The 23,930-nt window shown below is 47.7% G+C and overlaps 1 protein-coding gene across 3 annotated transcripts in view; it reads left to right on the forward strand.

Annotated features, from left to right (window-relative positions):
- Positions 1 to 18,785, forward strand: part of DNAH1 (dynein axonemal heavy chain 1) — a 113,823-nt gene extending 95,038 nt beyond the window's left edge. For all 3 annotated transcript variants that reach the window (XM_056525103.1, XM_056525104.1, XM_056525105.1), the window contains 15 exons: positions 5,154 to 5,349; positions 5,526 to 5,677; positions 6,158 to 6,354; positions 6,492 to 6,636; positions 6,725 to 6,883; positions 7,041 to 7,172; positions 7,262 to 7,432; positions 7,636 to 7,815; positions 7,933 to 8,109; positions 9,225 to 9,392; positions 9,475 to 9,605; positions 9,679 to 9,823; positions 10,530 to 10,736; positions 18,168 to 18,402; positions 18,486 to 18,785. In XM_056525103.1, the coding sequence (XP_056381078.1) occupies positions 5,154 to 5,349; positions 5,526 to 5,677; positions 6,158 to 6,354; positions 6,492 to 6,636; positions 6,725 to 6,883; positions 7,041 to 7,172; positions 7,262 to 7,432; positions 7,636 to 7,815; positions 7,933 to 8,109; positions 9,225 to 9,392; positions 9,475 to 9,605; positions 9,679 to 9,823; positions 10,530 to 10,736; positions 18,168 to 18,402; positions 18,486 to 18,607 (2,517 nt within the window). In that variant the 3' untranslated portion in view covers positions 18,608 to 18,785. The remainder of the gene's footprint in view (positions 1 to 5,153; positions 5,350 to 5,525; positions 5,678 to 6,157; positions 6,355 to 6,491; positions 6,637 to 6,724; positions 6,884 to 7,040; positions 7,173 to 7,261; positions 7,433 to 7,635; positions 7,816 to 7,932; positions 8,110 to 9,224; positions 9,393 to 9,474; positions 9,606 to 9,678; positions 9,824 to 10,529; positions 10,737 to 18,167; positions 18,403 to 18,485) is intronic.
- The last annotated feature ends 5,145 nt before the right edge of the window (positions 18,786 to 23,930 follow it).

Genomic DNA, 23,930 nt, shown 5'->3' on the forward strand with positions numbered 1-23,930 from the left:
GCCATAAGAGACACCTTTCAGGACCCAGGATCTTCGGATGTCACTCCTGGAGTATCCTTTCATCGTGCTAAGCCAGCACCTCAAAAGTTCAGCTCTCACGCTGACTTTGACAACATTCTGGAATCTGCATGGAAACATCCAGACAAGAGGTTCCCTGGAATCAAGACGATTCAAGAACGTTATCCATTTGACAAGGACTTTGTCACTAAGGTGGTTTCCCCTCCCTCAGTGGATCCACCAATCTCCCGGATCTCTAAGGTGACTACACTGTCACTGGTAGATGCCTCTGCCTTCAAGGATTCCACGGACAAGAAGGTAGAATCCTTAGCGAAGTTTGCCTCTGAAGCAGCTGGCTCTTCTCTTCTTCCCATCTTCGCCTTGACATGGGTGTCCAAGGCCCTGTCAGAGTGTTGCCAAAAGCTCCATCAGGATATCTTAGCAAGATCCCCCCCAGAGGATCTATCTGCTCTGGCTCTCCAATGCTCTAAAGCTGGGGACTTCCTGTGCACAGCTTCCATGCAGTCAGCCCATTGTTCTGCCTTTGCTGTGGGTCACTTAGCGGCTGTCCGCCGCTCTATGTGGCTTAAAGCTTGGAATTCGGAAGCCGCTTCCAAAAGGTCTCTCACTGAGCTTCCTTTTATGGGTGGCTGTCTTTTTGGCAAGCGCCTTGATGAGATTATCTCTGAGGCGACAGGAGGTAAGAGTTCCTTGTTGCCTCAAAATAAGGCTCGCCCAACTTCCCAAAGGAAGTCCTCTTCCTTTCGGACCTTTGGCTCCAGCAAAGGGTCCGGGTAGGCGCCTTCGCGGGACAAGAAGGCTCCCTCATTCTGGGCGCGCCCGTCTTGGAAGTCGGAATCCAACAGGTCCGGCCGTTTTGCGCCCAAATCAGGCAACCGCAAACCCACTTCTGCATGAAGTGAGGCCCCCACCCGCGGTTTTTCTCGGGTGGGAGGTCGTCTCTTACTTTTTCGAGACATCTCGACCTCACACATTCAGGACTCTTGGGTCAGGGACGTGGTTTCCAACGGTTACTGAATCGAATTCGCCTCCCTTCCGAGGGATCGCTTTTTTCGATCCCGGGCCCCCCGGTCGCCTTCTCTGGCGAAGCAATTTCGAGATGCTCTCCAGTCTCTGCTTCTCCAGGGGGTTATTGTTCCCGTTCCTCCAGGGGAACGGTTCCGGGGTTTCTATTCCAATCTTTTTGTGGTTCCCAAGAAGGACAGTTCTGTGCGATCAATCGTAGACCTCAAACGTCTCAAGCGTCATCTTCTCATCCGCCACTTCCGAATGGAATCTCTCCGTTTGGTGGTATCGTCCCTGGAACCAGGGGAGTTTCTTTCATCGGTGGACATCAAGGATGCCTACCTCCATGTGCCAATATTTCCAGGCCAGCATCGGTACCTCCGCTTTGCGGTTCCGGAGGGGCATTTTCAATTCGTAGTCCTCCCCTTTGGTCTGGCCATGGCTCCTCGGGTCTTTACCAAGATCCTTGCGCCAGTGATGGGCCTGTTACGGTCGAGGGGTGTCTCGGTGATACCCTACCTGGACGACCTTCTCATCAAGGCTCCAACCAGAGCCCAGACTATGAAGAATGTGGACGTCACTCTCCACACTCTGAATCGCTTCGGGTGGATGGTCAACCGGGACAAGTCAGTCCTCTGTCCTACCCAGTCCCTAACCTTCTTGGGACTTCGCTTTGACACGGCCTCTGCCCAAATTTGCCTCCCGCCGGACAAATGTCTGGAGCTTCTGTCGGGGGTCTGCTCCCTTCGGACCCAGGTCTCAGTCCCCATCCGCACTTTTATGGAAGTCCTGGGTCGGATTGGTGGCAACTATGGAGGCCGTACCCTTTGCCCAGTTTCATTACCGCACCGTTCAACTGGCGATTCTCTCTCGATGGGACAGGTCTCCTCTGTCCCTCGATCGTCAGATTGTTCTCCCTCGCAGGGTCCGTCAGTCTCTGCTCTGGTGGCTCTGCTCCCCCCTTCTTCTCCAAGGGCGGTCATTTCTTCCCCTTCACTGGCAGGTAGTTACAACGGATGCCAGCCTGTCGGGATGGGGTTGCGTGTTCAGGGATTGGATGGTTCAGGGACTCTGGTCTCCCCGAGAGACCCTTCTTCCGATAAACATATTGGAATTATGGGCGATTCTTCTTTGTCTTCTTCATTGGGAGTCCCAGCTTCAGTCCCGTCCTGTCACCCAGTCGGACAACGCCACGGCCGTGGCGTACATAAATCGACAAGGCGGCACTCGCAGCTCGGCAGCCATGGCCAAGGTGACCAAGATTCTCACCTGGGCGGAAAGCAAGGTTACGGCCATTTTGGCGATTCACATCCTGGGAGTGCTCAACTGGGAAGCGGACTTCCTGAGTCGGTCCTCACCCGACCCCGGCGAGTGATCTCTTCATACAGAGGTCTTCGTGCAACTCTGCGACCTCTGGGGCATTCCGGACGTGGACCTCTTCGCATCCCGGTACAATCGGAAGATCCTTCCTTTTGTGTCCAAGTCCTGGGACATGGCCCTATCTGTTCCCTCCCTTCTGCTCCTTCCCAGGGTTCTGAGGAAGCTCAAAACAGAGGGTGTCCCCGCCATTCTGGTAGCTCCAGATTGGCCCCGAAGGTCGTGGTACGCCGACGTAGTCAGGCTCCTGGACGATGCTCCACTGCGCCTTCCACTCCTGCTCTCTCAGGGTCCTCTTTGCCACCCCAATTTACAGTCACTGCATTTGACGGCGTGGCGGTTGAGACCGCGGTTTTGAGGGCCCGCGGGTTCTCTTCCCAAGTCATTCACAGCATGCTCAGGGCTCGTAAGCACTCCTCCGCAAGAATTTACCACCGTACTTGGCGGTCTTATTTTCGTTGGTGTGAAGCTCAGGACTTATCCCCTGTAACCTTCTCGGTTCCCCTTCTTCTCTCCGTTTTGCAGTCGGGTTTGGAACTGGGGTTGTCTCTCAGTTCCCTTAAAGGTCAGGTTTCGGCCCTTGCTATTCTTTTCCAGCGGCCCCTGGCTTCTAATTCTCATGTCTGGACCTTCCTTCAAGGAGTGGCGCATGCTGTTCCTCCTTATCAGTCACCCTCTCCCCCTTGGGACTTGAACTTGGTTCTGAGTGCCCTCCAGGGTGAACCCTTTGAGCCCCTCAAAGAGATGTCTCTCCGCCTCCTTTCTTGGAAAGTGGCGTTTCGAAAGTTTCGAAAGTTTTCCGTCCAGATCCTTCCTTTTTGCCTAAGGTGGTTTCGGCCTTTCATCTCAATGAGGACATTGTCCTCCCGTCTTTTTGTCCTGCTCCTTCTCATCCTAAGGAGTGCTTACTACACAAGCTGGATGTAGTTCGGGCTGTTCGGTCTTATCTCTCCATCACTTCTTCGTTTCGTCAGTGTGATTCCTTTATCGTCCTTACGGAAGGTCGTCGTAAGGGACAACCTGCTTCCAGGGCCACCATTTCTCGGTGGATTCGGTCCGCCATTTCGGAAGCCTATCGCTGTAAGGGGAAGATTCCTCCTTTCAGGGTTGTGGCTCATTCTATCCATTCTGTTGGGGCATCCTGGGCTCTCCAGATTAGCGCCTCGGCCTCACAGATTTGCAAGGCGACTACCTGGTCGTCATTGCACACTTTCTCGAGGTTCTACCGAGTTCATACCTTTGCATCGGCTGATGCTAGTCTGGGTCATAAAGTGTTGCAGGCGACAGTGGTTCGGCCGTCTGCCTGACTGCTTATCTGCCCACCCAAGGGACAGCTTTGGTACGTCCCACGGTCTGTGTCCCCCAATGGAGCCGATAGAGAAAAGGAGATTTTTGTTTACTTACCGTAAAATCTCTTTCTCGGAGGATCCAACGGGGGACACAGCTCCCGCCCTTTTTTGGGGTTTCCTTTGGTTCTCTGTCCGAGGGTGTGTTCAGTTATGTTTTTTTCTTCTGGTTCTCGGACAGTTTTGGTTTTTTCTTTGACCTGTTGGTCTCCTCCTATTGCTCTGGAACTTAAACTGATTAGCTCAGGGCCTGAAGGCGGGTATATCCTGCTGGGAGGAGCCGACTCTTTTTATTACCATAGTGTCACACCTCCTAGAGACAGCAGCATACACCCCACGGTCTGTGTCCCTCAATGGATCCTCCGAGAAGGAGATTTTACGGTAAGTAAACAAAAATCTCCTTTTTCTAAGTCAACTGATGACAGAAAGTTAAACAGATTTGTAAATTACTTCTATTAAAAAATCTTAATACTTCCAGTACTTATCGGCTGCTGTATGCTCCACAGGAAGTTCTTTTCCTTTTGAATTTCCTTTCTGTCTGACTACAGTGCTCTTTGCTGACACCTCTGTCCATGTCAGGAACTGTCCAGAGCAGGATAGGTTTGCTATGGGTATTTGCTTGTACTCTGAACAGTTCCTAAAATGGACAGAGGTGTCAGCAGAGAGCACTCTGGTCAGACAGAAAGGAAATTCAAAAAGAAAAGAACTTCCTGTGGAGCATACAGAAGCTGATAAGTACTGGAAGGATTAAGATTTTTTTAATAGAAGTCATTAACAAATCTGTTTAATTTTCTGGCACCAGTTGATAAAAAAAAAATTTTTAAACCATGCCCGTCAGATCCAACAAAAAAACTTTTTTTTTAAATATACAGTATCACTTAGTATCTAATCCTGACCATGTACATCTAATTTTTATGTGTCTAGCACCTTTATTTATTTTTTTATTACACTTTTAATTTAGCTCACTAGTCTGAATTTCTCTCAAAGGGAGGGGGCGTGTTCTCACTGTGCAGGTCTCCGCCCCCTCCCTCAGTATGCTGTCTGCTCACATCTCCCCTAGCATTAGCAAAACTACAACTCCCAGCCTGTGCTCACTGACAGTAGCGGGACACAAGCTGACAGTGGGAGGACTTTTCCTCCAACTATGAGCCCCGCACTCACAGCTGTCAATCAAGGAAGTGTGTCCATGACATGGGTGATGTTGCATGGACACAGCAGGACTAGTATGTGTCCAAGCAGGCAGGGGGGGCAGTTGTTTGACTGGCTTTTTCAGTATGAAATACTGAACATTTTCTAATGAAAGCAATTGCATAACCAATTGGTTTTGCATGCTTTACAACATATCAAACGTTTTTGTATCTGACAGTGCCCATTTAATGACTATTTCTGTAAATTTATTTTCCACAGGCAAAAGTTCAAGTAGCAGAGCAGACAGAAAGAGATATAGATATTACCCGACACCAGTACGTTCCTGTAGCTGTAAGGACACAAATACTGTTCTTCTGTGTCTCAGATCTGTCCAATGTAGATCCTATGTATCAGTACTCACTTGAGTGGTTCCTAGGTATCTTCTCTGCTGCTATTGCCAATTCTGAAAGAGCAGGTAAGCCAAACCTCTATGTTCATGGTCCTATCAATTCTTAGGTCTAACACTGAATCTTCTATAGTTTCATTTGATGATCCCCTGGTTGACTTTATAAGCTTCTTCTTCATTATCAACACTGTGCATGTTCTATATGTTATGAATGGGTCATGGTAACTTGTGATCTGCTTTTCCAGAAACGGTGGACAAAAGGATCAACAATATCAACACATATTTTACCTTCAGTCTCTTTTGCAATGTCTGTCGGAGTCTCTTTGAAAAGCATAAACTGATGTTCTCCTTCCTGCTGTGTGTGCGGATTCTCATGGACAAAGGTCTCATTAACATGGTGAGGGTGTTACTAAATGTTATGGTGGCATATGACAAGGACATCTCTAAAATCAGTGGGCATTGGATAAGACTTGGAACACAGAGCAACTTATGGATTGTTACTACTATGCATAAAGTCTTCCAGGGGTGTAGCTATGGAGGTAGCAGTTGCACCAGGGCCCTGGTTCCTAAGGGGGCCCGAAAGCACATCTGAGACCAGTAGTATAATTGGCAAATGGGGCCCTGTTGCAAATTTTGCATCGGCGCCCAGAAGCTACAAGCTACACCTCTGAAGTCACCTCAGCTGCACCTCATGCTTCCATGCCTTCCATATCAGTGACATGCTAGTGATCCTCCAGATCCAACAACGTAGAAGTTTTGTATAATGGGTTAGCAGTAATGGATTTCTAATATGCAAGTTGTTAGTTAGTTATTGCGTTCTTAAAGGGAAAATATCACAGACACTTTCTTATTAGTTGGTTTTATAAAATGTATACAGGAAGAATGGCGCTTTCTCTTATCTGGTGGCACAGCCCCGACACTGGTTGAGAACCCCTGTGCTGATTGGTTGACTGAACGAGCATGGAGAGACATCCAGGCCTTGAGTACACTGAGCAACTTCAACAACATCAAAGAGCATATCATACAACACCAAGAAGAATACCAAAGGATCTGTGACAGCTCCGAACCACATCGGTAAATAGATGATTGTCACCCTATTTGTGATCACTTTTCATCATTTTGTAGTATAAATCCAGTGAGCTGGTGAATGTTCATACATGTAAATCATCAAGGCCAGGAGGCCCTATGACCTGTATTCTGTTGATTTTAAGGGAATCACTTCCTGGCGAATTGGACCAGAAATTGGATTCCTTTCAAAAGATGCTGATTCTGCGATGTCTAAGAGGAGACAAAGTCACCAATGTCATGCAAGACTATGTCTGCCAGTATCTGGGACAGAGATTCATTGAACCCCAGGTAAGTGGTGACGAGTCCCAGTGTTGCCCATTATCTTTGCTTGGATGTGCTAGGAGATGGGATTTGTGATCTTCATGCTTGACTTTAGACCGCAGACCTGGGAGCTGTGTACCGCGAGTCTTCTCCTGTGACTCCATTGATCTTCATCTTATCACCTGGAACTGACCCAGCTGCAGATCTCTACAAATTTGCAGAGGAGATGAGGTTTTCCAAGAAGCTAGCGGCTATATCATTAGGTCAGGGACAGGTGAGTACTAACTGAAAACTCACCTCACCCTCATCTACCCTACATTCCCTCTATTATTCCTTCTTGTAGCTCCAAGTATAAATGTAGAAATCTCTTGTTCCCTTATAAGTTTGATTCCCTGTGAATAAAACATCATTTCCCATCCTTTTCTCTTTAGGGTCCTCGGGCTGAAGCAATGATGCATAATGCCATGGAACGTGGAAAGTGGATATTTTTCCAAAATTGCCATCTTGCCCCAAGTTGGATGCCCTCATTAGAAAGGCTAGTAGAGAATATAGATCCAGATAAGGTAGGTACTAGACATAAGTTGGCATGTCTTCTACATTCTCTGGCACACTCTTATCACTGACTAGTACTATGATTTGGTTGTTCATTTAGGTTCATCGGGACTTTAGGCTTTGGCTCACCAGTATGCCCAGTAACCAGTTCCCAGTATCCATCCTACAGAATGGCTCTAAACTCACCATTGAGCCTCCACGTGGTGTGAAAGCAAACCTTTTGCGCACCTACCTAAGTCTAAGCGATGCACAACTTAATGACTGCAAAAAGGTGAGTACTTGAATTCTATACACTCCCCAGAATACCCCAGATATTTATCATGTGATGTTCAATTGATTCTTCTGCAATCAGGCAATAGGTTCTCTTGACAGACACCCCCTTTTACTGTACTGGATAAGCAATACAAGAGCTATTTTTTACTGGGCTAGATACAAGAACTCATGTTTGCACTGCACGCCTGTTTCTCTCTCCAGGCTACTGAATGCAAGGCTTTGCTGCTGTCTCTCTGCTTTTTCCATGGGAGCATACTGGAAAGGCGGAAGTTTGGACCATTAGGGTTCAACATTCCTTATGAATTCACAGATGGAGATCTCAGAATTTGCATTTCTCAGCTGCGAATGTTCCTTGAGGAATATACAGACATCCCATACAAAGTAAGTCTATGAGACTGAACAGGACAATTGGACCTAGAGGGTTGCTATAAAATAAAAAAATAATGTATAATAATAATAAAGAATGTATAAAGATAATATGGTATGCTCTTGTTGCAGGTTCTGCGTTACACAGCCGGGGAGATAAATTATGGTGGCCGTGTTACAGATGACTGGGATAGACGCTGCCTCCTTAACATCCTACAGGACTTTTACCAACCTCCAGTTCTAGAAGAAGGTTTCAAGTTCTCAGAGTCTGGAGTGTATCACCAGATTAGTCCAGCCTACGACCTTAATGTAAGGGATCCTTGTTTGGGACTAACTGCTCTATGCAGTCTTACAATGCATTTGGAAAGTTTTCAGATCCTCTTACTTTTTTTCACATTTTGTTATGTTGTGACCATGCGCTAAAAAAACTGAATGTTACAAATATTTGCTAATTTATAGAAAAAGATTAAAAAGAATTATGGAGGCCACTGTGCTCTTGGGAGCTTTCAGTGCAGCAGAATTTTGTTTGTACTATTCTCAAGATCTGTGCATTTACAAAATCCTGTCTCTGAGCTCTACAGGCAGTACTTTCTCCCTGCATGGCTTAGTTTTTGCTTTAATATGCATTGTCTGCTGTGATACCTTATATAGAGAACAGTGTAATCATCATTTACCATGTGACTCCTGAGGCCAGAATGCTCCCAGGAGGGGTAACTAGTGGGGCCCTGTACAGGAGATTGCAGGGAGGCCCAGCTGTTGGACCTCCCTACTCCCCCCCCCCCCCCCCTTGATCAGATACTCATCCCCTCCCTATGGATAGGGAATAAGTTGAGTTCCCCATAGTATTCCTTCTAAAAACTTTGAAGACCTTGTTTTGAGACTTAAAGGGGTACTCCGCTGCTCAGCATTTGGAACAAACTGTCCTGAACGCTGGAGCTGGCGCCGGGAGCTCATGACGTCACGCCCTGCCCCCTCAATGCAAGTCTATGGGAGGGGGCGTCACGCCCCCTCCCATAGACTTGCATTGAGGGGGCGGGACGTGACGCCATGAGGGGGTGGGGCTATGATGTCACAAGCTCCCGGCGTCGGCTCCAGCGTTCGGAACAGTTTATTCCAAACGCTGAGCAGCGGAGTACCCCTTTAAAGGGTAAAGTTTCTCCTTGACTAGTGTGTCAAAATGGCATTTGGAGTCTTCTAGGCCATTCAGCGTACAGTATTGTAGTAGATACACTTAGAATATGCTGCCAGCATGACAATATACAAGATACCAACATTTTGCAATGAGGACATTTGTCTAATATAATATTTGTCTAATGTCTAATATCAAGAGAACTGTCTAATATCGTTGGAGTAATGGCTGAATACTGTGTTTTTTTCTCATCTTATTGTGAATACTTCTACTTTCTGGCATCATGTCACAACAGGGTTACTTGCAGTACATCCGATCTCTTCCTCTCAATGATATGACAGAATTGTTTGGACTCCATGAAAACGCAAATATCACTTTTGCTCAGAATGAAAGCTTTGCCCTGTTGGGATCCCTTGTAACCCTGCAGCCACGTACACAGAGTACAGGAGGGAGTCGCGATGAGGCAAGCACCATCATCACCAACACATACATGTCTAAGGTGATTGTATTGGTCAGGCAGTTGATAATGGTGTATCTTTACATAGATGGTGGAAGAAATTGCAGAAGGGATCCTGAAGAAGATTCCACAGCTCATCCCGGTGCAGGACGTAATGGCAAAGTATCCTGTCATGTATCAAGAGTCAATGAACACTGTGCTGGTACAAGAAGTCATACGGTAAGGACTGGCAAGCTGCACAATCGGTTACGTCTGTGTATTGTAGTTACTGCATTAGTCTCTGTCCCCTCAGGTATAACAGACTTCTCAGCACCCTCTTCCAGACCCTGAGAGATCTGCTAAAAGCAATGAAAGGCCAGGTCGTCATGTCTTCTCAGCTGGAGCTTATGGCAAACAGTCTCTATAACAACTCTGTGCCAGAACTCTGGAGAGCAAAGGTGAGTGCCCTGCCCGGCATAGGTGAACTCAACCTAAGGGTGCGTTCCCACCTGGCGTTTGCGCAGCGTATTTAATGCTGCGCTAAATTTACGGCAGCAGCGGGAAATACGCTGCGTATTCCTTGCTCACTATACACACAGGGCTTTCCGGCGGCAGCCCTATGTGTGTAGTGAGTTTTGGAGGTGGAGCCGCGCGTCACAATCACGCCGGCACACGGCCCCGCCTCCAAAACTCACTACACACATAGGGGTGCTGCCGGAAAGCCCTGTGTGTATAGTGAGCAAGGAATACGCAGCGTATTTCCGCTGCTGCCGTAAATTTTGCGCAGCGTGAAATACGCTGCGTATACGCCAGGTGGGAATGCACCCTAAATCTTGACACAACTGATGCTGCAACTGATTACAACGTGCATCAGTTGTATGGCATCTGGCATCCATTGTTTCTGGCACCGGACAGGAGAATGCAGCAAGTTGTGTTCCCCTGTCTGGTTCTGTCCAACCATCCAGCATCAAAATTGGGACGCTGGCCGATTGTGAACTGTCCCATTCAAATGAACAGGATCAATTCTAGCATCAGTTTCCCTCCGATATACGCCGGAGGGAAACTATGTTGGACAACTGAATATGTGAACCCAGCCTAATATATTCAGCCTCCCATGTAAAGACTCAGCATCAGACTGCTTACGCTAATTGTATCTCTTTATAGGCTTATCCATCTCTGAAGCCCCTGGCTTCCTGGGTCATAGATCTTCTGCAGAGAATTGACTTCCTTCAGAAGTGGATCACAGAAGGAATTCCTGCTGTCTTCTGGATCAGTGGATTATTTTTTCCTCAGGCATTCCTAACTGGCACTTTACAGAACTTTGCAAGGAAACATATTATTTCCATTGATACAATATCATTTGATTTTAAGGTAAGATCAAGACACATCTCCAGTGTCGAGAGTTAGAGATGAGCGAAGTTACAGTGATTTGATTCGTCACAAACTTCTCGGCTCGGCATTTGCTGACTTTAGCCTGCATAAATTAGTTCAGCTTTCAGGTGCTCCGGTGGGCTTGAGACTCTCTCCTAGGACTGTATCCACCTTTTCCAGCCCACCGGAGCACCTGAAAGCTGAACTAATTTATGCAGGCTAAAGTCATCAACTGCCGAGCCGCGAGGTTAGTGACGAATCGAATCACTGTAACTTCGCTCATCTCTACCGACAGTCTCCAGCCACACATACATCCATATGTATTACTGATATCAACCATTGTTTAAATTCTGCATCTCACAGACTGCTGGTTAAATGGATTATCCAGGAATTAAAGGGGTATTCCAGGCAAAACCTTTTTTTATATATATCAACTGGCTCTGGAAAGTTAAACAGATTTGTAAATTACTTCTAATTAAATAATCTTAATCCTTCCAATAGTTATTAGCTTTTGAAGTTTTCTGTCTAACTGCTCAATGATGATGTCACGTCCCGGGAGCTGTGCATGATGGGAGAATATCCCCATAGGAACTGCACAGCTCCCGGGACGTGAGTCATCAGAGAGCAGTTAGACAGAAAACAACAACTCAACTTCAGAAGCTAATAACTATTGGAAGGATTAAGATTTTTTAATAGAAAGTTAACAGAAAGTTAAAAAGTAGTTTAACTTTCTGGAGCCAGTTGATATATAAAAAAAAGTTTTGGCCTGGAATACCCCTTTAAAAAAACAGAGCTAATTACATTCAAAAACATATTAAAATGAATGGAGCCAAGTTGTAATACCTCACCCAACCTGGGGACAGACTATTCCTGGATAATGACCCCTTAAAAGCTTAGCAAAAAAAGGGGATTTTTTAACACTTACCGTAAAATCTCTTTCTTGAAGGATCCATTAGGGGGACACAGACCGTGGGTGTATCTTGCTGTCTCTAGGAGGTGTGACACTATGGTAATAAAAAAAGTCAGCTCCTCCCAGCAGGATATACCTGCCTTCAGGCTCTGAGCTAGTCAGTTTAAGTTCCAGAGCAATAGGAGGAGACCAATAGGGCAAAGAAAAAACCCCAAACTGTCCGAGAACCAGAGGAAAAAACACAACTGAACACACCCTCGGACAGAGAACCAAAGGAAAAACCCAAAAAGGGTGGGAGCTGTGTCCCCCAATGGATCCTTCGAGAAAGAGATTTTACGGTAAGTGTTAAAAAATCTCCTTTTCTCTATCGGCTCCATTAGGGGACACAGACCGTGGGACGTAATAAAGCCGTCCCTTGGGTGGGCATATAAGTAATCAGGCAGACGGCCGATCCACTGCCGCCTGCAACACTTTACGACCCAGACTAGCATCAGCAGATGCGAAGGTATGAACTCGGAAAAACCTCGAGAGAGTGTGCTAAGACGACCAGGTAGCCGCCTTGCAAATCTGCGAGGCCGAGGCTCTAGAAACGCCACTTTCCAAGAAAGGAGGCGGAGAGACATCTCTCTAAGGGGCTCAACGGGTGCACCCTGGAGGGCACTCAGAACCAAAGTCAAGTCCCAAGGGGGAGAAGGTGACCGTTAAGGAGGAACAGCGCGCGCCACTCATTGCAGGAAGGTCCGGACATGAGGATTAGAAGCCAAGGGCCGCTGGAAAAGAACAGTCAGGGCCAAAACCTGACCTTTAAGGGAACTGAGGGACAACCCCAGTTCCCTACCCCGACTGCAAAACGGAGAGAAGGCGGGGAACCGCGAAGATCACCGGGGAGAAGACCTGAGCTGCACACCAACGAAAATAAGACCGCCAAGTACGGTGGTAAATTCTTGCGGAGGAGGGCTTACGAGCCCTGAGCATGGTGAGAAGACTTGGGAAGAGAACCCGCGGGCCCCCACAACCGCGGTCTCAACCGCCACGCCGTCAAATGCAGCGACTGTAAATTGGGGTGGCAAAGAGGACCCTGAGCGAGTAGATCCGGGCGGAGCGGAAGGCGCAGAGGAGCGTCGTCCAGGAGCTGGGCTACGTCGGCGTACTACAACCTTCGGGGCCAATCTGGAGCTACCAGAATGGCGGAGATGTCCTCTGCCTTGAGCTTTCCCAGCACTCTGGACAGGAGCGGAAGAGGGGGAAAACAGATAAAGTAGGGCAAACCCCGCCCAAGGAATCACTGGGGTGTCCACGGCCAAGGCCCGAGGGTCCCGGAAGAATTTTCCGAATGTGCCGGAACGCGAAGAGTTCCAAGTCCGGAAAGCCCCAGAGGCCGCAGCGCTGCGTGAAGACCTCCGGATGAAGAGACCACTCGCCGGGGGCAGGTGAGGACCGACTGAGGAAGACCGCTTCCCCGTTGAGCACTCCCGGAATGTGAAAAAGCCGAAACGGCCGGAACCTTGTTCTCCATCCAGGAGAGAATCTTGGCCACCTCGGCCATGGCTGCCGAGCTGCGAGTGCCGCTCTGTCGAATTATGTACGCCACGCCGTGGCGTAGTCCGACCGAACGCGGACAGGATGGGACTGAAGACGGGACTCCCAATGAAGAAAACAAAGAAGAATCGCCCGTAAGTCCAATATGTTTATCGGAGGAAGGGTCTCCGGAGGAGACCAGAGTCCCTGAACCGTCCAATCCCTGAACACACTGCCCCAGCTCGACAGGCTGGCATCCGTTGTAACAACCTGCCAGTGAAGGGGAAGAAGGGACTGCCCTTGGAGAAAAAAGGGGGGAGCGAAGCCACCAGAGCAGAGACTGACGGACCCTGAGGGGGAGAACAATCTGACGATCGAGGGACAGAGGAGACCTGTTCCATCGAGAGGGAATTGCCAGTTGAAGGGGGGCGGTAAAGAAACTGGGCAAAGGGTTCGGCCCCCATAGATGCCACCATCCGACCCAGGACTTTCATACAAGTGCGGATGGAGACCGATACCTGGGTCCGAAGGGAGTGGACCCCCGCCCGTAGCGCCAGACTTTTGACCGGCGGAAGACATTCGGGCAGAGGCCGGCCGAATCGAAGTCCCCGAAAGGTTAGAGACTGGGTAGGACAGAGGACTGACTTGTCCCGGTTGACCATCCACCCGAAGCGAGTCAGAGTGTGGAGAGTGACGTCCAGATTCTCCAGAGTCTGGGCTCTGGTTGGAGCCTTGATGAGAAGGTTGTCCAGATAGGGTATCCCCGAGATACCCCTTGACCGTAACAAGCCCGACACTGGCGCAAGGATCTTTGTAGAGACCCGAGGAGCCGTGGCTAGACCAAAGGGGAGGGCTACGAATTGAAAATGCCCCTCCGGAACCGCAAAGCAGAGGTACCGATGATGGCCCGGAAATATTGGCACACGGAGGTAGGCATCCGTGATGTCCACCGATGAAGGAACTCCGCCTTGTTCCAGGGACGCTACCACTGAGCGGAGAGATCCCATTTGGAAGTGGCGCTTGAGGTCTACAATTGGTCCACAGAACCGACCTTTTTGGGGACCACAAAAAGATTTGAATAGAAAAAACCCCAAAAACGTACCCCACGAAATTGCTTCGCCAGAGGAGGAGACCGGGGGGCCCGGGCTCGAAAAAAAGCGATCTCTCGGAAGGGAGGCAAATTCGATCCGGTAACCGTTGGACACCACGTCCCTTGACCGAAGGGTCCTGAACGTGAGAGGCCCAGATGTCTCAGAAAAACCAAGAGACGACCTCTGCAGAATTGGGTTTTGCGGTTGCCCGATTTGGGCGCAAAATGGCCAGAGCGGTTGGAAACCAACTTCCAAGACGGGCGCGCCCAGAACAAGGGAGCCTTTCTGTCCCGCGAGGGCGCCTGACCGGACCCTTTACTGGGGCCAGAGGTCCGAAATGACCGAAAGGAAAAGGACCTCCCTTGGGAAGTAGGGTGAGCCTTACTTTGAGGTAAGAAGGAACTCTTACCTCACGTTGCCTCATGAGATAATCTCGTCAAGGCGTTTGCTAAAAAGATGGCTGCCCGTAAAGGGAAGCTCAGTGAGAGACCGTTTGGAAGCGGCATCCGCATTCCAAGCTTTAAGCCACATAGAGCGGCGGAGGGCCGCTAGGTGACCCACAGCAAAGGCAGAACAACAGCTGACTGCATGGAAGCTGCGCATTGGAGAGCCAGAGCAGATAGATCCTCTAGGGGGATCCCGCTAAGATATCCTAATGGAGCTTTTGGCACCACTCCGACAGGGCCTTGGACACCCATGTCGAGGCGAAGATGTGTAGAAGAGAAGAGCCAGCTGGTTCAGAAGCAAACTTCGCTAACGATTCTACCTTCTTGTCCGCGGGATCCTTGAAGGCAGCGGCATCTGCTAGAGGCAGTGTAGTCGCTTTAGAGATCCGGGAGATTGGTGAATCCACAGAGGGAGGGGAAGCCACCTTAGCGACAAAGTCCTTGTCAAATGGATAACGTTCTTGAATTGTCTTGATTCCCGGAAATCTCTTGTTTCCATGCGGATTCCAGAATGCCATCAAAGTCAGCGTGAGAGCTGAACCTTTTAGGTGCTGGCTGAGCACGATGAAAGGATACTTCTGGATAGACATCCGAAGATCCTGGGTCCTCCAAGTGAAAGGTGTCTCTTATGGCTGTCACCAATGAGTGCACCGTTGCAATTGAGTCCGAGCGGTCCTCTGGATCAGTTGCCGGTTCGGAAGCCTCGTCCTCTAGTTCACCAGGGGAATGTGAATGAGTAGAGGCAGTCCTGGAGGGGGGCGACCCAGACTGGGTACGCGGCTCTGGCGAGGCAGAGCGGCGACTCTGAGAACGTCCTCTGATGGAGCGATGTTTGTGCCCAGATGATGGGGGGGCGGGACCAGCGAGGGGATCTATCTGAAGACTCAATGAAAGAGTCAGACGAGGCACCCCCAGCACGCTTAGCGTGAAGTACGAGAAGACGGAGAGCGGGCCCTTTCCGAGGTCCTGCGCAGGGAAGACCCCTTCAGGGCGGACACCAGTACCTGGGGGGCCTCAGCCACCGAAGGGGAGATTTGGGTCAAGTCAGCCCTATACTGGGTCAGGGAAGAAACCCAGGGTGGTGGAGCGGCTGAACCCACCGGGACCGAAGGGGCATCAGAGGGTCTGGGGGAGCAGTGGAGCAGGCAGGGCAAGTGGCTTGGCAGAGCCAGGCATTTTGGTACTACAGTGATTACAGGCACTTTGGCACTACAGTGTTTATAGACCAAAAAGTCTATGCATCCTGGCAGCTGCGGAGAGGAGAACAGCTCCATGCAGCGAGAGTGAGAAAGTGATAGATGGTAGAGGGGGCGTGCCCGCAGCAGAGGCACTAACTAGTTGGCCCCCCCTCTGACTGAAATTCACGCCCACGGCGCTGATTGGAGGCTGATGCATGCCTCAGAAGAGCTCCGACAGCCCTGTGGGCGGAGCTAAAAACCAGGCCGAGAGGGAGCTGTAATGGCGCACATGTAATTCGCATATGCGCTCGGGGGAACAGAGCAGGCGGTTAAGACGCCGGCAGAGACTGCCGGAGAAAACGAAAGTAAGCCGGCGCTGAGAGCGCCCGGCTCGTACCAGCGCCGCGGCTGTCAGCCGCATATAAGGCGCTGGCGGCGAAAATGAAAGTAAGCCGGCCCGAACTGGCGCTGCGGCTTGCAAATAAGGCGCTGTTCACACACAGAGCCAACATAACATACATGCCCCCTCAAAGTGCCACTGCTCACAGTGCTAAACAGAACATACATGCCCCCTCAGAGAGTCACTGCTCACAGTGCTAAACAGAATATACATGCCCCCTCAGAGTGCCACTGCTCAGTGTTAAACAGAACATACATGCCCCCTCAGAGAGTCACTGCTCACAGTGCTGAACAGAATATACATGCCCCCTCAGAGTGCCACTGCTCACAGTGCTGAACAGAATATACATGCCCCCTCAGAGTGCCACTGCTCACAGTGTTAAACAGAACATACATGCCCCCTCAGAGTGCCACTGCTCACAGTGCTAAACAGAACATACATGCCCCCTCAGAGTGCCACTGCTCACAGTGCTAAACAGAATATACATGCCCCCTCAGAATGCCACTGCTCAGTGTTAAACAGAACATACATGCCCCCTCAGAGTGCCACTGCTCACAGTGCTAAACAGAATATACATGCCCCCTCAGAATGCCACTGCTCACAGTGCTAAACAGAACATACATGCCCCCTCAGAATGCCACTGCTCACAGTGCTAAACAGAACATACATGCCCCCTCACAGTGCCACTGCTCACAGTGCTAAACAGAATATACATGCCCCCTCAGAGTGCCACTGCTCACAGTGCTAAACAGAATATACATGCCCCCTCAGAATGCCACTGCTCACAGTGCTAAACAGAACATACATGCCCCCTCAGAATGCCACTGCTCACAGTGCTAAACAGAACATACATGCCCCCTCAGAGTGCCACTGCTCACAGTGCTAAACAGAATATACATGCCCCCTCAGAGTGCCACTGCTCACAGTGCTAAACAGAATATACATGCCTCCTCAGAGTGCCACTGCTCAGTGTTAAACAGAACATACATGCCCCCTCAGAGTGCCACTGCTCACAGTGCTAAACAGAACATACATGCCCCCTCAGCGTGCCACTGCTCCCCCAGAATAAAATCCATTCCCAGTAAGCCAGTCCAACCTTAAAAGGTGGGCCAGAAACAGGGGGTCTCCAGCAGTTGCAAGTCCGGTCCCGGGACTTGTCTTACCTGAGGAGAAAGAGGGAAAGTACTTACCTCAGTCAGAAGAACTTACCTTATGAAGTCTTCAGTGAAGTCTTCAGTCAGCTTTAGTTACCTGCATCACGCCTGGCTGCTATGCGCGAGCGAGGCGAGCAGGGAAATAGGGGGACCCGGACCCATGAGGTACCACCCAGGCGCTGACCGTTGGCGAGGGGGGGGGGGTTAACAGCGCATATACGCAATGTCTGTGCCCCCTTACTCGCAATGGGGAAACAGTGAACAACAGTTCCTGAGTCCCCACCTGAAAACAGAAAAGAAAAAGGAATAAAAAACTAACACGTCCCTATACTAGGAAAACAAAAAACAGAAGACCAGGTCTGGAGCAAACCAGACCCGTCCACCTCCTTCAGACACTAAGCTTAAACTGACTAGCTCAGAGCCTGAAGGCGGGTGTATCCTGCTGGGAGGAGCTGACTTTTTTTATTACCATAGTGTCACACCTCCTAGAGACAGCAGCATACACCCACGGTCTGTGTCCCCCAATGGAGCCGATAGAGAAATATTACATTTGCCTGAAATATATAGACATGTGGAAAAGAAATCTCCTAAATACATTGCCATAACAAACCAGGTTCTACCCCAGTATCGATCTGTTAGTGGACACAGTGAATAGGGAGGTTGTTAATTTAGAAATATTAATATATACAATGTCAGTTCTATTGGAAAGAATGTTCCTTTTGTATCTTGTCCAGGTCCTTAGTGAGACAGTGGCAGATCTTCAAGAGCGTCCCTCAGAAGGTTGTTACATATCCGGTTTGTATCTGGAAGGAGCTTGTTGGGACAAGACTACAATGCAGTTAGCAGAGGCAAGACCCAAAGAACTATACACAGAGATGGCAGTCATCTGGCTTTGCCCCGTTGCTGAACGCAGGCCTCCTGTATCTGGGACGTACCTGTGCCCTATCTATAAAACACTGACAAGAGCAGGTAAAGGATAAACAGAATGCTTCTGGAAGTGTAGGGGGTATTCTTTCATATTATGGTGTCTTCATGCATTGTTCTTCTTCTAGGAACTCTCTCAACCACTGGACATTCCACTAACTATGTTATTGCAGTCGAACTTCCCAGCAGCAAGCCGCAGTCACACTGGATAAAGGGCGGAGTGGCCCTAATATGTGCCCTGGATTACTGATGACAATTCAAGGACAGACTGTTCCATTCCGTCATTGCACTAAACACAACCATTGATCCCAGCCACTTGGATGCCCGATAGTTCATGCAGACTCTTTGCTGCAGCTGTACCAAAATAGTTCTGGACATAAATCACAGCACTTCTGCTTTCTACAACTAGATATATATATATATATATATATATATATATATAATCAGCAGTTTTATAAATGAATGATTACCATGTGTCTAATAGACTTTCAGTTGTATGCAAACTTCCAAATCAAAACGCTAGTAGTAACTGCAGGCAGATATATAGGACACACATTTTATTCTTCTTAAATGGGTACCTGTCTCTTTAAGAAACTTCTGACATGTCTTAGCACTGGGACCCCACTGATCCCTTAAATCAGTGTTTCCCGAGCACGGTCCTCAAGCACCCCCAACAGGTCAGGTTTCCAGGATTTCCTTAGTCTTACACAGGTGATATAGTAATGGTCATTGCATCAGGCATCACCACAGTTATATCACCTGTGAAAGACTAAGGAAATCCTGGAAACATCACCTGTTGGGGTACTTGAGGACCGCGTTTGGGGAAACCCTGCATTAAATGAATCTTTTACACCGCTGGGCTCTATGTTGGAGAGAGGAGAGTGATGATATTTACATGAGACTGTTGGGGGCTCAGGGTAGAAGAATTATGCCTTTTACATGGGACTGTATGTTGAGAACTTAAGGAAAAAGAATTACACTATTAACACATGACTGCATGTTGGATGCTCAGGGGAGAGATGCTGTTTACATGGGTCTGTATACTGAAGGGTGACAGAAGGGGGCTGAGGTTATTTACATAGGACTGTATGTTGGTGGAGGCTGAAGTTAGGGGAGTGATGCTATTACATGCTCTGCCCCTGTGTAACTCTATGGTAGTAGTGTGCCTAGTTCTCACTAGCATGGCCCATTATCACCCTATTAAAGAGGTTCTCTGTCCCCCCCCCCCCCCTTTCATCTCCAGGCAGCACTGGTTCTGCTCCAATTTGGGAGGGTGGACATTATTGCTTGATTGGCAATATTATCGGGGAGCGTGAGTGCCAATCTTTCCAGTGTCAGGGCAGTAAGAGCTTCTGATGTTGCTATGGAAGTGGTTTGCAGCAAACCAAGAAGTGAGAGTGAGACCAGCGCTGCCCGAAGCTGTATCAGGCTGGGTTTCCACTTTGGCAAAAAACCCAAAGATACCTGCCACGTTTGCAGCACAGTGTTTTTTTGTGCAAGCAAGGCAGCAGTCAGATGAATGCTGTGACTGTGGTGCACACAAGCTTGGTATCCTTCACCATGTATGTTTGGAATCTGGGGGCATGTCTTATGGATACAGTTGACAACCTAGAGATGGCTGCCTTCATGAGCTGTTTCCATAGTCGTTTTCTCAGTACATAACCAAATTTAGAGCCCTGATGCTTCCAAAGGTGATTTTATTTTTTCTTATATTTACCTCCTTCCTACTGCAAAATACTTTTTGGTGAGAGGTCCTCTTTAAGGATACGTTCACACGTACGCAGATTTGATGCGCAGGATTTTCTGCTGCAGATTTTAATGTAAATTAATGACGGAGCACAACTTCTAATCTGCACAGGATCCTGTATGTGTGAACGTACCCTTAAGGGGTTTTCCCATGAATGTAAAAGATGGCTGCCCGGCCATCTGTAGGCGGCAGAGATGGTCGGGCACCGAGAACAGCTGAATCACCTGTGTTATGCAATTTGAGTAACTCCCATTAAAGGGGTATTCCAGGCAAAACCTTTATATATATATATATATATATATATATCTATATATATCTATCAACTGGCTCCGGAAAGTTAAACCGATTTGTAAATTACTTCTATTAAAAAATCTTAATCCTTCCAATAGTTATTAGCTTCTGAAGTTTTCTACTTCTCAATGATGAAGTTGTCTAACTGCTCAATGATGATGTCACGTCACGGGAGCTGTGCATGATGGGAGAATATCCCCATAGAAACTGGACAGCTCCCGGAACATGAGTCATCAGAGAGCAGTTAGACAGAAAACAACTCAACTTCAGAAGCTAATAACTATTGGAAGGATTAAGATTTTTTAACAGAAGTAATTTACAAATCTGTTTAACATTTTCTGGAGCCAGTTGATATATAAAAAAAAAAGTTTTGGCCTGGAATACCCCTTTAACCCCTTCATGACCCAGGGTTTTTCCATTTTTGCACTTTCGTTTTTTTCCTCCTTACGTTTAAAAAATCATAACTCTTTCAATTTTGCACCTAAAAATCCATATGATGGCTTATTTTTTGCGACACCAATTCTACTTTGTAATGGCATCAATCATTTTACCCAAAAATCTACAGAGAAACGGAAAAAAATTCATTGTGTGACAAAATTGAAGAAAAAACACAATTTAGTAAATTTCGGGGGCTACCGTTTCTATACTGTACATTTTTCGGTAAAAATTACACCTTCTCTTTATTCTGTAGGTCCATACGGTTAAAATAATACCCTACTTATATAGGTTTCTTTTTATTGTACTTCTGGAAAAAATCATAACTACATGCAGGAAAATTTTTATGTTTAAAATTGTCATCTTCTGACCCCTATAACTTTTTCATTTTTCTGCGTATGGGACGGTATGAGGGATAATTTTTTTTCTTCGTGATCTGAAGTTTTTAGCGGTACCATTTTTGTAATGATCAGACTTTTTGATCGCTTTTTATGCATTTTTTTCATGATATAAAAAGTGACCAAAAATACGCTTTTTTGGACTTTGGAATTTTTTTGCGCGTACGCCATTGACCGTACGGTTTAATTAATGATATATTTTTATTATTAGGACATTTCCGCACGTGAAGATACCAAATATGTTTATTTTTATTTACACAGTTTTTTTTTTTTTAACCCCTTAAGGACTCAGGGTTTTTCCGTTTTTGCACTTTCGTTTTTTCCTCCTTACCTTTTAAAAATCATAACCCTTTCAATTTTCCACCTAAAAATCCATATTATGGCTTATTTTTTGCGTCGCCAATTCTACTTTGCAGTGACATTAGTCATTTTACCCAAAAATGCACGGCGAAACGGAAAAAAAAATCATTGTGCGACAAAATCGAAAAAAAAACGCCATTTTGTAACTTTTGGGGGCTTTTGTTTCTACGCAGTGCATATTTCGGTAAAAATTACACCTTATCATTATTCTGTAGGTCCATACGGTTAAAATGATACCCTACTTATATAGGTTTCATTTTGTCGCACTTCTGGAAAAAATCATAACTACATGCAGGAAAATTTTTACGTTAAAAATGTAATCTTCTGACCCCTATAACTTTTTTTATTTTTCCACGTACGGGGCGGTATGACTCATTTTTTGCGCCGTGATCTGAAGTTTTTATTGGTATGATTTTTGTTTTGATATGACTTTTTGATCACTTTTTATTCATTTTTTAATGTTATAAAAAGTTACCAAAATACGCTTTTTTGGACTTTGGAATTTTTTTGCGCGTACGCCATTGACCGTACGGCTTAATTAATGATATATTTTTATAGTTCGGACATTTACGCACGCGGCGATACCACATATGTTTATTTTTTTTTTTTTTTACACTGTTTTATTTTTTTGATGGGAAAAGGGGGGTGATTCAAACTTTTATTAGGGAAGGGGTTAAATGACCTTTATTAACACTTTTTTTTTGCAGTGTTATAGGTCCCATAGGGACCTATAACACTGCACACACTGATCTCTCATCCTGATCACAGGCGTGTATTAACACGCCTGTGATCAGCATTATCGGCGCTTGACTGCTCCTGCCTTGATCTCAGGCACGGAGCAGTCATTCGTCGATCGGACACCGAGGAGGCAGGTAAGAGCCCTCCCGGTGTCCGATCAGCTGTTCGGGACGCTGCGATTTCACCGCGGCGGTCCCGAACAGCCCGACTGAGCAGCCGGGATACTTTCAGTTTCACTTTAGAAGCGGCGGTCAGCTTTGACCGCCGCTTCTAAAGGGTTAATACCGCACATCGCCGCGATCGGCGATGTGTGGTATTAGCCGCGGGTCCCGGCCGTTGATTAGGGCCGGGACCCACGCGATATGATGCGGGATCGCGGCGCGATCCCGCTTCATATCGCGGGAGCCGGTGCAGGACGTAAATATACGTCCTGCGTCGTTAAGGGGTTAAATAGGAAAAGGGGGGTGATTCAAACTTTTATTAGGGAAGGGGTTAAATGATCTTTATTCACTTTTTTTTTCACTTATTTTTTTGCAATGTTATAGCTCCCATAGGGACCTATAACACTGCACACACTGATCTTTTACATTGATCACTGGTTTCTCATAGGAAGCCAGTGATCAATGATTCTGCCGCTTGACTGCTCATGCCTGGATCTCAGGCACTGAGCAGTCATTCGGCGATCGGACAGCATGGAGGCAGGTAGGGATCCTCCGGCTGTCATGTAAGCTGTTCGGGATGCTGCGATTTTGCCGCGGCGATCCCGAGCAGCTCCCTGAGCTAACCGGCATTAGTTTACTTTCACTTTAGACGCGGCATTCTAAAGGGTTAATAGCGCGCAGCCCCGCGATCACTGCCGTGCGCTATTAGCCACGGGTCCTGGCCGTTGCTATGTGCCGGGCCCGACCCGCTATGACGAGGGGCCATGCCGTGGCCCCACATTATAGAATGGGAGCCGACCTATGACATACATGTATGCCATGGGTCGGGAAGGGATTAACATTTATTGGAGTTGTGCAAATGGCATAGCCCCAGGAGTTACGTAAACTTGCAATTTGATTTGTCAGCATGTTATAGAGCTGGAGAGACTGATATACAGACATTATATTCTATCCTTTCCCACAAAGGTATAAGTCAATCTACTCCGCTCCCCTTGCTCTATAACTTCATGTTGGTAGATTAACAGCATTTTCATGGTAACAGAGTTCCCTTTAAATATGACCTGTGGCCTCTTTAAAAGACATTAGTTGCATACTTAACGGGTTTTATTTTTTCCTAGCCCCCTTTCCCAATTCACTAGCTATCAGTGCTGTTAATTTCAGCATCCAGTAAGCCAATGAACGCACCACCGCTCAGTTCCACGCTCCACTTATTGCAAAGTTAAAGGGGTATTCCGCCTTCATACATCTTAACCCCTATGCAAAGGATAGGGGATAAGATGTATGATCGCAGGGGTCCCGCCACTGGGGACCCCCGTAATCTTGGTGCAGCCCCCTGCAGACAGGGATGTGACGTTACAGCCACGCCCCCTCCATTCATGTCTATGGGAGGGGGTGTGATAGCCATAGACATGAATGGAGGGGGCGTGGCCGTGATGGCACTAG

The sequence above is a fragment of the Hyla sarda genome, chromosome 6, assembly GCF_029499605.1.
Source record: "Hyla sarda isolate aHylSar1 chromosome 6, aHylSar1.hap1, whole genome shotgun sequence".
Taxonomy (NCBI): domain Eukaryota; kingdom Metazoa; phylum Chordata; class Amphibia; order Anura; family Hylidae; genus Hyla; species Hyla sarda.